At 46.8% G+C, this 15,945-nt stretch overlaps 2 protein-coding genes across 2 annotated transcripts; one reads left to right on the plus strand and one right to left on the minus strand.

The window, feature by feature from the left end:
* Nucleotides 1-151: 151 nt before the first annotated feature.
* Nucleotides 152-7,095, minus strand: dbt (dihydrolipoamide branched chain transacylase E2). Its single transcript, XM_079157309.1, has 11 exons — nt 7,018-7,095; nt 6,223-6,355; nt 5,616-5,691; nt 5,355-5,536; nt 5,138-5,265; nt 4,729-4,975; nt 4,400-4,566; nt 4,250-4,327; nt 2,167-2,358; nt 1,917-1,988; nt 152-1,704 (listed from the first exon to the last, which is right to left on the minus strand). Exons 1-11 carry the CDS (start codon nt 7,060-7,062, stop codon nt 1,537-1,539), a joined length of 1,488 nt encoding a protein of 495 aa, XP_079013435.1. The 5' UTR covers nt 7,063-7,095; the 3' UTR covers nt 152-1,536.
* A 644-nt stretch (nt 7,096-7,739) lies between these two features.
* Nucleotides 7,740-12,211, plus strand: rtca (RNA 3'-terminal phosphate cyclase). The gene is made up of 11 exons (XM_079157532.1): nt 7,740-7,959; nt 8,067-8,167; nt 9,521-9,664; nt 9,840-9,963; nt 10,046-10,104; nt 10,200-10,341; nt 10,423-10,544; nt 11,383-11,441; nt 11,553-11,647; nt 11,732-11,836; nt 11,992-12,211. Exons 1-11 carry the CDS (start codon nt 7,909-7,911, stop codon nt 12,088-12,090), a joined length of 1,101 nt encoding a protein of 366 aa, XP_079013658.1. The 5' UTR covers nt 7,740-7,908; the 3' UTR covers nt 12,091-12,211.
* Nucleotides 12,212-15,945: the final 3,734 nt, after the last annotated feature.

Consider the following 15,945-nt stretch of genomic DNA (forward strand, 5'->3'; position numbering starts at 1 on the left):
GTTCTAGTCTCTCAGGGTCTCAGGCTCCGGGAGGCCGGTTGTAGTGAACCTTTGACCCTGTTTCAGCCCCAGAGGTCCTCCCACAACAAAAGTCTTTATCTCCACAACCAAGTTCGTACAGGTTTACATGCTAAAGCGTAGATTAAAGCTGAAGGAACTGAAGATGTAACGTCTGGAGGAGGAGCTGAAGATGTAACGTCTGGAGGAGGAGCTGAAGATGTAACGTCTGGAGGAGGAGCTGAAGATGTAACTAAAACATTTACACATCAAATATATATTTACTGATATTTTGTGAACTTTGAAGCTTCAGAATTCTACTCAGTTTGTGACAAATAAGCTAATATGTTGTAAATGTTTCTTTAATAAAGTTGATTATATTCAAAGTAAAGTCAAAACTATTTAAGTTCGTACACTTCAACTTTATTTATTCCACCAAACGTTCCCAAAAATACAAAAAGCTACGTTTCTATTTTTACATTCTACATTTAGTTAAAACTCAAACAAAGCAGGAAGAGAAACATTCAACCAACACCAGATTATTCACAGGGTCTGTAACAGTCTTCAGACCACAACGGGGATCAGGTCTACAGATAGACCGCTTTCACACCAGCCCAGGAACCAGACTTCACCAAGAATTCAGCTTATTTACAAACTTCAGTTTCACATCATGAACTCTGAGACTCAGCAGAGGACCGCCGGACCCTGAGACCAGAACTGGTTCTGATCCAGTACAGAGACCACGATGTGAAACTGGTTCTGATCCAGTACAGAGACCACGATGTGAAACTGGTTCTGATCCAGAATCATTTCATGAATCAATAGTTTAACTGAGTTCGTGTTTATCAGAAAGCTCAGAGCCGTGAATCATATTTGGTCCTGATGAATAAAATCATTGAGTCACATGACCGACAGACACATGACCTCTGCTGGCCCCGCCCACCTCATTTACATACACACACCCTTAGACATGATTAAAACACAGAACTTCAGCAGCAGTTTACGGTGGAGATGATTCGCTTCATAATGAATTCACTGACTGAGATGTTTGAGGAACAGGAACCCGGTTCTAGTGAGAACGTCACATCACAACACGTGGAGAAAGTTCTTAAAGGAGCATTCTGCTGTTTTCAATGTTTCACTCTAACTGATCTCAGACCAGATCCTGGATCCAGTTCCAGCTTCAGAAGAACTCAAATGTTTAGGGGACAACACTGGGATCTGGATCAATGAGGACCAACCAGGAACAGTGAGACACTAAAGGTTCTCCGGTTCTCCGGTGTTAATGATTTAGAACGGGTCATGGCTTGTAATTGATTTCCTGAAACATTAGAAACAGACTAAGTAGCTCTAACCTCCACTGTGTGTTAGTGGTTGTCATGGAGACAACATGATTGACAGGCTGACCCCTTCTCCCGCTGCCTTGCTCAAAGGAAACAAGGAAACGACAGCGAGTGAACGGGAAGGCCTCGAACAGAAAGGCGAAGCGAAGGCGAAGAGAAGGTCTCCCCGGGGCTGATGGGAAATATTCCTCTCTGTTTATTTGAGGTCCAGCACCATGCTGGCCGGGTTCTCCAGGTACTCCCTCCACAGGTTGGAGAACCGAGACATGGTGGCTCCGTCGACGAGGCGATGATCCGCCGACCAGCTGACGTTCATGATGTGAGCTCGGACCACCTGACCACCGCCGTCGAACCGAGGAAGAACCTGACGGATAGAAAGAAGACGATGCACCGAGTCTACACATGTTTCCTTTAGGAAGAGATCCTCTCTGGTTCTTATCAGATTTATTGATCGATCTTACTCAAGTTAAAATCACTGATAAATGTTCATATCTGATATTATATATTACATTATTATACAGATCACTGTTCCCATCACAACAACCCTGATGAGGACTCATGTGGTCTGGAACCAACCTGGATTTTTCCCAGAGCTCCGATGGCGACTTCAGGAGGAAGGATGACCGGTTTGGCGTACGTCCCTCCGATCTGATTCAAACCAAAAACAAACATATTCCAGTCAGGAAGGTGTGAAGTCGGTTCAGGTTCTGGTGTGTCGTTGAGGTTCTGGTGCGTCGTTGAGGTTCTGGTGTGTGGTTGAGGTTCTGGTGTGTGGTTGAGGTTCTGATATAACATTGAAGTTCTGGTGTGTGGTTGTAGAACTCACTGATCCGATGTTGGACAGGGTGAAGGTTCCTCCACTCAGCTCGTTGGTTCCCAGCTGTCCTGCGGTTCCGAGCGTCTGCAGACGGTTTAACTCCTGAGCGATGTCGAACACACTGAGCAGCTGAACGTTCTTCACGTTGGGAACCAGCAGACCCTGAATGGTGTCCATCGCCAGGCCGATGTTATGAGACGCCTTCAGAACAGAACCACATGGAGCCGGGTTTAAAACTTTGACCCACTGTGGTTGTGGTTCTAGTGTGCAGTCGTGGTTCTAGTGTGTGGTTGTGGTTCTAGTGTGCAGTCGTGGTTCTAGTGTGCAGTCGTGGTTCTAGTGTGCGGTCGTGGTTCTTGTGTGCGGTCGTGGTTCTCGTGTGCGGTTGTGTTGTGGTTCTAGTGTGTGGTTGTGTTGTGGTTCTAGTGTGCGGTTGTGGTTCTAGTGTGTGGTTGTGGTTCTAGTGTGCAGTCGTGGTTCTAGTGTGTGGTTGTGGTTCTAGTGTGCAGTCGTGGTTCTAGTGTGTGATTGTGTTGTGGTTCTGGTGTGTGGTTGTGTTGTGGTTCTAGTGTGTGGTTGTGGTTCCAGTGTGCGGTTGTGTTGTGGTTCTAGTGTGGATGTGTTGTGGTTCTAGTGTGTGGTTGTGGTTCTCGTGTGCGGTTGTGGTTCTAGTGTGTGATTGTGTTGTGGTTCTGGTGTGTGGTTGTGTTGTGGTTCTAGTGTGTGGTTGTGGTTCCAGTGTGCGGTTGTGTTGTGGTTCTAGTGTGGTTGTGTTGTGGTTCTAGTGTGCGGTTGTGGTTCTCGTGTGCGGTTGTGGTTCTAGTGTGTGATTGTGTTGTGGTTCTGGTGTGTGGTTGTGTTGTGGTTCTAGTGTGTGGTTGTGGTTCTAGTGTGCGGTCGTGGTTCTAGTGTGCGGTCGTGGTTCTTGTGTGTGGTTGTGGTTCTAGTGTGTGGTTGTGTTGTGGTTCTGGTGTGTGGTTGTGTTGTGGTTCTAGTGTGCGGTCGTGGTTCTCGTCTGCGGTTGTGTTGTGGTTCTAGTGTGTGGTTGTGTCGTGGTTCTTGTGTGCGGTCGTGGTTCTCGTGTGCGGTTGTGTTGTGGTTCTGGTGTGTGGTTGTGTTGTGGTTCTAGTGTGTGGTTGTGTTGTGGTTCTAGTGTGTGGTTGTGTTGTGGTTCTAGTGTGCGGTTGTGTTGTGGTTCTAGTGTGTGGTTGTGTTGTGGTTCTAGTGTGTGGTTGTGGTTCTAGTGTGTGGTTGTGTTGTGGTTCTAGTGTGTGGTTGTGTTGTGGTTCTACTGTGTGGTTGTGGTTCTAGTGTGTGGTTGTGTTGTGGTTCTACTGTGTGGTTGTGGTTCTAGTGTGTGGTTGTGTTGTGGTTCTAGTGTGCGGTTGTGTTGTGGTTCTAGTGTGCGGTTGTGTTGTGGTTCTAGTGTGTGGTTGTGTTGTGGTTCTAGTGTGCAGTTGTGTTGTGGTTCTAGTGTGCGGTTGTGTTGTGGTTCTAGTGTGCGGTTGTGTTGTGGTTCTAGTGTGTGGTTGTGGTTCTAGTGTGTGGTTGTGTTGTGGTTCTAGTGTGTGGTTGTGGTTCTAGTGTGTGGTTGTGGTTCTAGTGTGCGGTTGTGTTTCTAGTGTGCGGTTGTGTTGTGGTTCTAGTGTGCGGTTGTGTTGTGGTTCTAGTGTGCGGTTGTGGTTCTAGTGTGTGGTTGTGGTTCTAGTGTGCGGTTGTGTTTCTAGTGTGCGGTTGTGTTGTGTTTCTAGTGTGTGGTTGTGTTGTGGTTCTAGTGTGTGGTTGTGTTGTGGTTCTAGTGTGTGGTTGTGGTTCTAGTGTGTGGTTGTGGTTCTAGTGTGCGGTTGTGTTTCTAGTGTGCGGTTGTGTTGTGTTTCTAGTGTGTGGTTGTGTTGTGGTTCTAGTGTGTGGTTGTGGTTCTAGTGTGTGGTTGTGGTTCTAGTGTGCGGTTGTGTTTCTAGTGTGCGGTTGTGTTTCTAGTGTGCGGTTGTGTTGTGGTTCTTATGAGAATAAGATCAGATTTGTAAAACCCAGTGTGACTATGAAACAGAATTAAATAGAATATAATAAACAGAAGAAGCTGAATATAAACCTTGTACGTGATGTTCTGGCAGCCTTCATCCAATGAGGAGTTGAGGATGGGAAAGTGGAGGAGGCCGAGGGAGGCAGCCTGAACCAATGAGAGCGCAGCGTTACCATCGGCACTAAGCGTTTAACCAATCAGCAGTGAGGTGGGCGTTACCTTGATGAAGAAGGGCATGTAGCTCAGTTTGACCCCCCGACCTTCAGCGATGGGTCTGAGCTCAGCTCTCAGAGACACCAGGCGGCTCAAGTCCACTTCATCACAGTAACCGAAGTGAGGGATCTTCAGCGCCGCTGTCATCGTCTTCACCATCGCTCTGTGGAAACCTGGAGGATACGAGCACCTTTAGACCCGAGAGACCAGTTCAACTGGTCCTGTGTCTCAGTGAATCTGGATCTACAGAAGACCATCACTGGGTCCCTGGGAGACTGAAGACCACGTAGAAACAGGATGACACCAGTGACATGTTGGTCTTAACAGACTCTGACCTTTGAGGGGCTCGGTGACGTCCTTCCCGGTGAAGACAGGTTTGGGTGTGGTGGATGGAGGTTTGATGGCTGCCGTAGTGCTCACGGGCCCAGCAGCAGCAGCAGCAGCAGGCGGAGCCGGAGTCTGGATCTCCTGGAACAGGGTCGGAGGTATGATGGCTCCGGTCTGCTTCGCCAGGAAGTTCAGGATGTCCTCCTTCAGGATCCGTCCGTCTCTCCCCGTCCCCACCACCTCACTGAGCTTAATCTGAGAGTCAGACCAGTTAAAACAGTGACAAGGAAACCCTGGACGGTCCGGAAACAGACTGGACACAGACTTAAGACAGACTGGACACAGACTGGACATAGACTGGACACAGACTGGACATAGACTGGACACAGACTTAAGACAGACTGGACACAGACTCACGTTGTTCTCCATGGCGAGGCGCCTCACGGCGGGCGTGGCCTGAGTCTTGTGACCTTTGATCTCCTGGTGGGTGTGTTCTTCTCGAGCCATGGCGGGCGTCTCCACCACGTCCTCCTCCTGGATCACCTCTGACCAACAACAGAGTTTTAGTCTGAACCAGAAAAACTGGACACACTGAAGACCTGGTTCCAGACTAACATCAGGTGTCATGTCTCACCTGAACTGGACTCGGTCTCGATGTCCACCAGGGGTTTTCCCACTAACGCGGTGGCGTCCACGTCGTAGTAGAGCTTCTTGATGACGCCGTCGTAGCGGCTGGTGATGGTGACGGACGCCTTGTCGCTCTGGACCTCACAGATACTGTCGAACTGAGACACCTTGTCCCCCTCCTTCACGTACCTGAGAGACACATTCATTAAGGGACAAGGTGGTCTCAGTAGTCTCGCGGTCTCAGGACTCACGCGGTCTCAGGACTCACCACTCCTTCACCGTCACCTCCATGATTCCCTCTCCGATGTCGGACAGTTTGAACGAGACGATCGGTCCTCGACTCACTGCAGGAGAAAACACACATCATCAACGACATCATCAACGACACAATCAACGACACAATCAACGACACAATCAACGACATCATCAACGACATCATCAACGACATCATCAACGACACAATCAACGACACCACGTCTTCAGACAGAATGACTCCTCTGATCAGAGACCTGATTGTTTAAACCCTTATCTCAGTCTGGATCTGTGTAATGAAACCTGTCTATCTGGATTCTCTGAACTGAACCAGGAAGAACCCCATCGCCACAAACCAACACCCAGAAACTTCCTGAAACTGGATTGACCAGATCTGAAGTCTGAGTGGTTCACTGGTTATAAAGTTCCCGAGAACCAGACCAAGGTTTTGGGTCAAGACTTTGGGTCCTACTGGTTTCGGGACTTTGGGTCCTGCTTAGGGATACTAATAATGAACCAATCAGATCCAGAGTCCTGCTGGTCTCTGGACTTTGGGTCCTACTGGTCTGGGACTTTGGGTCCTGGTAGTCTCAGGACTTTGAGTCCTGCTGGTCTGGACCTACCGGTGGAGGAGTGCAGGGTCCTGCTGCTGAACATCTGGAGGTTTGTTTCACATCTGAAGCTCAGAAGCTGAACGGTTCGGTCGGACCTGAAGTTCTGCAGCCGGAAACATCGACTACGGTACTGATGAGTCAGCTGACAGGAAGAGAGACAGACAGGTACAAAGATCGCCTGGCAGACAGAGTCCTCACAGAGAGACAGGTAGAGTCCTCACAGACAGACAGACAGGTAGTTTGAAGGAGATGTTTTCACATTAATATAAAATAGATATTAAAGATGAATTATGAGTTGTTTAACTTCACGAGCTCCAAAAAGATTATATTACATCATTAAAATAATAATGACAATAACAATCTTTTATTTCCGTTCGATCATTTTACTGATCGATCAATACTTTAACTTTCACTTCATTTATAGACTTTTACTTCAGCTAGGTCACAGTGTTAGTACTAGCTTCCTGTTAGCTGTTAGCCTCCGGACTCCATCTCTCTGTGACCCTGCCGCTGGTTCAACTCCCGGATGCTAACTAAAGCTAACTGAGGCTGCCTGCTAAACACATGTTAACAGTTATATGATAACACTGAGCGGCGGCTGCTGTGTTTTTGTTTTTATTTCATTATGTTAGCATTATTAGCATCACAATTAGCATGCCAGTAGAAGTGACAGCAGCTAACAGGCTAAGCTAACAAGCTGACATGGTGACGGAGTGATGACGTCACTCGGTCCGCATTAGCAACAGAAACAAACAAACGCGAAAACGAAGAGAAAATATTTATAAAACGTTTCGTTTCTCTCACCAGCCGTCTGAACACTGTGAAGGAGCCTCTGGTCACCGCCGCCATCTTTACTCGATCACAGTGTTACGTCACAGCTGCACGCCCCTCTCAGGATCCAATCACCGCCAAGCGTTCTTGTTCTCTTTTCGCTGCAAGCAGACCGGACGCAGCAGCGACGTGACGCTGCTACCCAGTGGCCAGGAGAAGAACTACAGATCCAGATCTTTTTAAACAATAATTTTATTTTGATAACTTCATCTGTGGTCCAACAAAAATTCTAAAAGTACAATTATTTATTTTATCATATGTTATGTCAAATAATCCACTTTTTTAAGTACATTTACACAGAGAAGACATAAACATAAATATAGTAAGATACAATTAAATAAAACATACATTTGAAATGTAAGAAAACTACAATAGAAATATGAATATTGATATATCTGAATTAAAAAGTGGTGGTTTGTTCAAAGGTTATTAAATATGTAATATATGATGAGACAACACAAATCATGTTAAACAGGAGAAATACCAGAAATGCTTTTCCTTCAAAGAAACCCAACAAAGTTCATGTACTTGTTTGTGTAACATATTTAAATACTGTAATAATTAAGTATATTAAGTAATTAAGCATTGTTGGAGGGAGTCTTCGTCGTCTTCTCTGTAATTCTTGCGCATATGACGTTAATTAAACAACTACGACTCAATAAACGTATTTTAGTTTGAAAGCCACCGGAAAAGGTTTGCAGTAGTTCCGTCTACCTCTACAGTCTAACTTGACAGAGAGAAGTTCCAGAAGAAGAAGAAGAAGAAAGAAGAAGAAGAAGAAGAAGAAGAAGAAGAAACAGGTTATTGTCTGTTAATCGGAACCAAAAGGTTCGTGTTTAACGAAGTGAGCGTTTGTTGGTTCGGATGAAGATGGACTCCGGTTCTGTAGAGATCGACGGCAGCGTGATGGAGGGAGTGAGTACCGTTAATTAACGCGCTGCTAACATGCTATCATGCTAATACATGCTAACATGCTATCGGCCGGTCATCTGATCTGTTCCCCCGGTGTCGGTTCTCCTCAGGGCGGACAGATCCTGAGAGTCTCCGCGGCGCTCAGCTGCATCACCGGCTCCTCCATCAACATCACCAAGGTCCGGGCGGGAAGGAGCACTCCGGGGCTCAGGTGAGTTAGCAGATAACAACGGGCTAGCAGGCTAACGTTAGCAGCTAGCAAGGCTAACGTTAGCCTATTCATTGAAGTGGAGTCGGCTAACTTAAGTTCGACAGAGTCCTCACAGAGAGAGAGAGACAGGTAGAGTCCTCACAGAGAGAGAGAGAGAGAGAGAGAGAGAGAGAGAGAGAGAGAGAGAGAGAGAGAGTCGGGTAGAGTCCTCACACACAGAGAGAGAGAGAGAGAGAGAGAGAGAGAGAGAGAGAGAGAGAGAGAGAGAGAGAGAGAGAGAGAGAGACGGGTAGAGTCCTCACAGAGAGAGAGAGTGAGAGAGACGGGTAGAGTCCTCACAGAGAGAGAGAGAGAGAGAGAGAGAGAGACGGGTAGAGTCCTCACAGAGAGAGAGAGAGAGAGAGAGAGAGAGACGGGTAGAGTCCTCACAGAGAGAGAGAGACGGGTAGAGTCCTCACAGAGAGAGAGAGAGAGAGAGAGAGACGGGTAGAGTCCTCACAGAGAGAGAGAGAGAGAGAGAGAGAGACGGGTAGAGTCCTCACAGAGAGAGAGAGAGAGAGAGAGAGAGAGAGAGAGAGAGAGAGAGAGAGACGGGTAGAGTCCTCACAGAGAGAGAGAGAGAGAGAGAGAGAGAGAGAGAGAGAGAGAGAGAGAGAGAGAGAGAGAGAGACGGGTAGAGTCCTCACACAGAGAGAGAGAGAGAGAGAGAGAGAGAGAGAGAGACGGGTAGAGTCCTCACAGAGAGAGAGAGAGAGAGAGACGGGTAGAGTCCTCACAGAGAGAGAGAGAGAGAGAGAGAGAGACGGGTAGAGTCCTCACAGAGAGAGAGAGAGAGAGAGACGGGTAGAGTCCTCACAGAGAGAGAGAGAGAGAGAGACGGGTAGAGTCCTCACAGAGAGAGAGAGAGAGAGACGGGTAGAGTCCTCACAGAGAGAGAGAGAGAGAGAGAGAGAGAGAGAGAGAGAGAGAGAGAGAGAGAGAGACGGGTAGAGTCCTCACAGAGAGAGAGAGTGAGAGAGAGAGAGAGAGAGAGAGAGAGAGAGAGAGAGAGAGAGACGGGTAGAGTCCTCACAGAGAGAGAGAGAGAGAGAGAGAGAGAGAGAGAGAGAGAGAGAGAGAGAGAGACGGGTAGAGTCCTCACAGAGAGAGAGACACACACACAGTTTGCCATGAAGTTTAAATTGTCACATTTGTGTAATTTCTGAATGTTGTCAAGTTTTTATTTTTAAGGCCGACTAGTAAAGTGTGTGTGTGTGTGTGTGTGTGTGTGTGTGTGTGTGTGTGTGTGTGTGTGTGTGTGTGTGTGTGTGTGTGTGTGTGTGTGTGTGTGTGTGTGTGTGTGTGTGTGTGTAGACCTCAGCACCTGAGCGGTCTGCAGCTGGTCTCAGATCTGTGTTCTGGGAGTCTTCAGGGAGCCTCCATCGGCTCCACAGACATCAGTCTGACTCCAGGAAAGATCCAGTCTGGGAACCACACGGCCGACACAGAGACAGCAGGGTGAGTCTGTGTGGAGAGCAGGGCCGTCCTTCAATCAGAGGGTCGGCGGTTCGATCCCCGGCACCGCTAGTCGCATGTCGATGTGTCCTTGAGCAAGGCACTTAACCCCTAAATGTGTCCCGTAGCTGTGTAGCATCTGAATTGTATGACTGTAATGATGTCTGTCTGTCCTCAGGAGTGTGTGTCTCCTGCTGCAGGTCTCTCTCCCTTGTGCTCTGTTCTCTGATTCGTCCTCTCAGCTTTGTCTGAAGGGAGGAACCAACGCAGAGATGGCTCCTCAGATCGACTACACTGTGAAGGTACATGTACTCATGTACTGTACTACTGTACTCATGTACTCATGTACTCTCTCGGCTCATTACAGTTTGTTTTCTTCTTCAGGTGTTTAAACCCATCGTGGAGAAGTTTGGAGTCCATTTTGACTGTGACATCAGAATGAGGTCAGTTTCCTGTTTTCTGTCTGATCAACACAAACAGTAGTGTGTGTGTGTGTGTGTGTGTGTGAGAGAGACACTGAGTGTGTGTGTGTTTTCAGAGGGTACTACCCTAAAGGGGGGGGCGAGGTGATGGTGACGGTGAACCCGGTCAAAGAGCTTCAGCCGGTCATCATGACAGAGAGAGGAAACATCACCAAGATCTACGGCCGGTCGTTTGTCGCTGGAGTCCTGCCCTACAAAGTAAAGCCCTCCAAAATAAAGTTCCCACTGTTCCACCCACAGGAAGTGATGTCATACTGATGGTGGTTCTTGTGTCTTCAGCTGGCTAAAGACATGTCGTTGGCTGCTGTTCGGACCATCAGGAAGGAGATCAAGGAGCTGTACATCAGCATCCCGGCTCTGCAGGAGAAGGAGAAGGCCTGTGGCAACGGCAACGGCATCATGTAAGCCCCGCCCACCTGATGACATCACCGCTGGTTATAAGTGAAAACAGTGACGAAGGTTACGATATCGTAACCCTGGTGCTGTGAGCACAGACGGAGCCCTCTGCTGGGCTCTGTGGGTCACTTTCTCCTCCAATTACGAACGAGCATTCGCCAACTGAACGTTTGCAAAAGCCCAGTTCATCAGCCTGTGAACCCAGTAACAGGTGATGGTCCACAGAGAGTCCAGTCCTCTTGTCTCTAGAACCAGGAAACCTCCTGCATTCTCTCTAGTGTCCACCAGGGGGCGACTCCTCTGGTTGTATAGAAGTCTATGAGAAAATGACTCTACTTCTCTCTTGATTTATTACCTCAGTAAACATTGTAAACATGAGTTTATGGTCTCAATCTCTAGTTTCTAGTCTTCTTCAATACAGCATGATGTTCATTTAGTACATGATGGTCCATTTAGAGTCACACAGACCATAAAGCAGGGGATGCTTTAGGGGCGGGGCTACACAGTGATTGACAGGTCTCTACGTCACTCCTCCTCAGTCCTAATATGGTCACTTCCTGTTCAATTAAATTTATTTTTGTATCGCCCAAAATTACAAATGTGCGTCAGAGGGCTTTACAGTCTGTACACAGACTGTACCAGGACCAGGACCAGGACCCTCACATCAGAGGAGGATCCTCTTCATCATCATCATCATCATCCTCTCTCAGGATGGAGTGTGATAGAATGAACAACATAACAGAGTTACAGCTCATTCACTGGTTCATTGAGAGGGCGGAGCCTGAATGAGTTGGTGCAGTGAACGCCTCGCAGCGCTCTGATTGGTTCTCCTCTCTGTTTCAGAATAATCGCCGAGTCGTCGACAGGTTGTGTGTTTGCAGGTTCGGCTCTGGGGAAGAAAGGTGAGGAGGTCACCTGAACCTCTTTAAACGTCTTCATTTCTACACGAAGTCTGTAGACTGCTGTATACTGACCTGTGTGTGTGTGTGTGTGTGTGTGTGTGTGTGTTTCAGGTGTGTATATAGATAAAATTGGCATTGAAGCTGCTGAGATGTTGCTGAGAAACATCAGACACAACGGCTGTGTGGACGAGTTCCTGCAGGACCAGGTGAGACTCCTGCTGACCTCCTGTGACCCTTTGATGTACGGTTTCTGTCCTCTGACCCTCCTCTTCCTCCTTCTTCCTCCTCAGCTCATCATCTTCATGGCGTTGGCGAAGGGAACGTCTCGGATTCGAACCGGCCCCGTGACGCTGCACACACAGACCGCCATTCACATCGCAGAGCAGCTGACTCAGGTAGGACACGCTCAGAGGGCCACTGATACACACACGTGTGTGTGTGTGTGTGTGTGTGTGTGTGTGTGTGTGTGTGTGTGTGTGTGTGTGTGTGTGTGTGTGTGTGTGAATATGTATTTTATTTTGTAGATATTAATGTTTGTTTCTATTTGCAGGCAAAGTTCACAATAACAAAGTCTGAGGACGAACTGAGCAGCAACGAGACGTTCATCATCGAGTGTGTAGGATCAGGAGCAGCTAACAAACACCTGTAGACACACACACACCTGTAGACACACACACACACACCTGTAGACACACACACACACACACTCTCAGCTGCTCGCCCCCCGACCTTCAGCTTCTGTCTCTCAGGGTGTTTCATTAAAACTGTAATAAATAAATAAATAAATGTCTGTTTTTGAATCAGTTCATTGTGTGTGTGTGTGTGTGTGTGTGTGTGTGTGTGTGTGTGTGTGTGTGTCGGCTGTGGAGATGCTGCTCCAGCAGATCACTGCATAGAAGATGTCTGATGCCACCACAGAGTCACAGAAGGTCCTCAGAGCTCCCTGAGTCTCCTCTGACCCTTTATATGAAGTGTGTGTGTGTGATCAGTCCAGTTTATTGTTCAAGTGAACACACAGGTACTTATAAGATCTCAATGTTCCTGGATGTTCACTGGTATCACAGCAGAGTGAAGTCCACCAGCAGCTCTTTGGTTTTACCAGAGTTGATCTGGAGGCGGTTCTGCTGGCACCATCCTATGAAGTCCTGGTTCAGTTCTCTGTGTTCCCGTCATCATTGGTGGAAATGAGGCCGATGATTGCTGAGTCATTAGAGCGCGAGGAGAGAATGTGAAGGTTTAACCTGAGGGTTTAATTAACGTGACAGGTTCAGGGCAGGAGGCAAGACCATGATCCAGGTAGAACCACTATCCACGGAAACCTGCGAGGAGAGAAAACACATCGACTGAGGAAGAAGGAAAGTTAGTAATGTGCATGAATTCATACAGAAGGAGAGAGAAGCTCAGTGTAAACCTGAGCCAGTCCTAACTATAAACCTGAACCAGTCCTAACTATAAACCTGAACCAGTCCTAACTATAAACCTGAACCAGTCCTAACTATAAACCTGAACCAGTCCTAACTATAAACCTGAACCAGTCCTAACTATAGACCTGAACCAGTCCTCACTATAAACCTGAACCAGTCCTAACTATAAACCTGAACCAGTCCTAACTATAAACCTGAACCAGTCCTAACTATAGACCTGAACCAGTCCTAACTATAAACCTGAACCAGTCCTAACTATAAACCTGAACCAGTCCTAACTATAGACCTGAACCAGTCCTAACTATAAACCTGAACCAGTCCTAACTATAGACCTGAACCAGTCCTCACTATAAACCTGAACCAGTCCTAACTATGAACCTGAACCAGTCCTAACTATAAACCTGAACCAGTCCTAACTATAAACCTGAACCAGTCCTAACTATAAACCTGAACCAGTCCTAACTATAAACCTGAACCAGTCCTAACTATAGACCTGAACCAGTCCTAACTATAAACCTGAACCAGTCCTAACTATAGACCTGAACCAGTCCTCACTATGAACCTGAACCAGTCCTAACTATGAACCTGAACCAGTCCTAACTATAAACCTGAACCAGTCCTAACTATAAACCTGAACCAGTCCTAACTATAAACCTGAACCAGTCCTAACTATGAACCTGAACCAGTCCTAACTATAAACCTGAACCAGTCCTAACTATAAACCTGAACCAGTCCTAACTATAAACCTGAACCAGTCCTAACTATAGACCTGAACCAGTCCTAACTATAAACCTGAACCAGTCCTAACTATAGACCTGAACCAGTCCTCACTATAAACCTGAACCAGTCCTAACTATGAACCTGAACCAGTCCTAACTATAAAACTGAACCAGTCCTAACTATAAACCTGAACCAGTCCTAACTATAAACCTGAACCAGTCCTAACTATAAACCTGAACCAGTCCTAACTATAAACCTGAACCAGTCCTAACTATAGACCTGAACCAGTCCTAACTATAAACCTGAACCAGTCCTAACTATAGACCTGAACCAGTCCTCACTATAAACCTGAGCCAGTCCTAACTATAAACCTGAACCAGTCCTAACTATAAACCTGAACCAGTCCTAACTATAGACCTGAACCAGTCCTAACTATAAACCTGAACCAGTCCTAACTATGAACCTGAACCAGTCCTAACTATAAACCTGAACCAGTCCTAACTATAAACCTGAACCGGTCCTAACTATAGACCTGAACCAGTCCTCACTATAAACCTGAACCAGTCCTAACTATGAACCTGAACCAGTCCTAACTATGAACCTGAACCAGTCCTAACTATAAACCTGAACCAGTCCTAACTATAAACCTGAACCAGTCCTAACTATAAACCTGAACCAGTCCTAACTATGAACCTGAACCAGTCCTAACTATAAACCTGAACCAGTCCTAACTATAAACCTGAACCAGTCCTAACTATAAACCTGAACCAGTCCTAACTATAAACCCTAACTATAAACCTGAGCCAGTCCTAACTATAAACCTGAACCAGTCCTAACTATAAACCTGAACCAGTCCTAACTATAGACCTGAACCAGTCCTAACTATAAACCCTAACTATAAACCTGAACCAGTCCTAACTATAAACCTGAACCAGTCCTAACTAAACCTGAACCAGTCCTAACTATAAACCTGAACCAGTCCTAACTATAAACCTGAACCAGTCCTAACTATAAACCTGAACCAGTCCTAACTATAAACCCTAACTATAAACCTGAGCCAGTCCTAACTATAAACCTGAACCAGCCCTAACTATAAACCTGAACCAGTCCTAACTATAAACCTGAACCAGTCCTAACTATAAACCTGAACCAGCCCTAACTATAAACCTGAACCAGTCCTAACTATAAGCTTAATCAAAGAGAAAATTCTTCAGTCTAGTCTTAAGTGTGGTGAGGGTCTCTGCCCCCTGGACCGAAACTTGAAGCTGGTTCTACACATGAGGATCTTGATAACTGAAGGATCTGGTTCCTGCTCTACTTTTTAAGACTTTAGGAACCACAAGTAATCCTGAGTTTAGGGAGCGCAGCTCTCTCGCAGGATAATGTGGTTCTATAAGCTCCTTCAGATATGATGGTTTCTGACCAATCAGGGCTCAGTAGGTGAGGAGGGTTTCGTGTTTTAATCAGAAAACTTTCTCACGTTGTTTTCTGTGAGTATATTTATCTTTATATTTTGCCTCCAACAGTGTTAAAGAGTGTTGCATTCTGGGTATTGTCTTTTGTTTTGTCCAGGTGTGTCTCGCTCTCCAGCATGAAGACAGGTGATCAGGTCTGGACTGTCCCTGGTGGACCTGGACTTCCTGTGGTCCCCCCGTCTGGTTTCCATGATGTCATCAGCGCGTGTTGTGTTGGCCCCTCCCACCTCTAACTCACCTGCAGCAGTGACCTGATGTACAGTTGAGTACAGCAGGAAGTCCAGCTGGGACCTGAATGTGTGTTGAAACCTGAGCTGGCTGTAAACTCACACCTCTGTCCCCTCTGGAACCAGGAGCAACCTGATCCGGGTCACCTGACACCTCCTCATTCTCAGCCGTGTCCTCGTCAGTCTGCTCGCCGCCCTGCAGCATGGCGGACGCCGGGGCCTGGAGGACGCCACAGGACGGCTCCCGGATCCTCCAACCAGGACCTGGACCTGGACCAGGACCTGGACCTGGACCAGGACCTGGACCAAACCGTGTGTGGATCTCTCTGATCGCAGGTGAGATCATAAACAGTAAAGGACTAGTCCAGAGCTCTAAACATACGGTCTGAAGTCTTAAAATCAGCCAATCAGGTGAGGTTATCTCACCCGTCACGTGTCATGTGACCAAAGGCTTGTTTCAGTATTTCAGTATATAGAACAGATCTCAGGATCAGCATAATATATATATATATAATATTTTACATATATATAATATAATAATATAATAGTAAGAGGGACATGATTAAAACTGGGAAAATGTATTTTTCATTTCATTCATTAACAAATTTCCCCCTGAGGATGAATAAATAAATCTATTCCACTTTGACTTTAAAGTTAA

Source organism: Pholis gunnellus (assembly GCF_910591455.1).
Source record: "Pholis gunnellus genome assembly, chromosome: 4".
Classification (NCBI taxonomy): domain Eukaryota; kingdom Metazoa; phylum Chordata; class Actinopteri; order Perciformes; family Pholidae; genus Pholis; species Pholis gunnellus.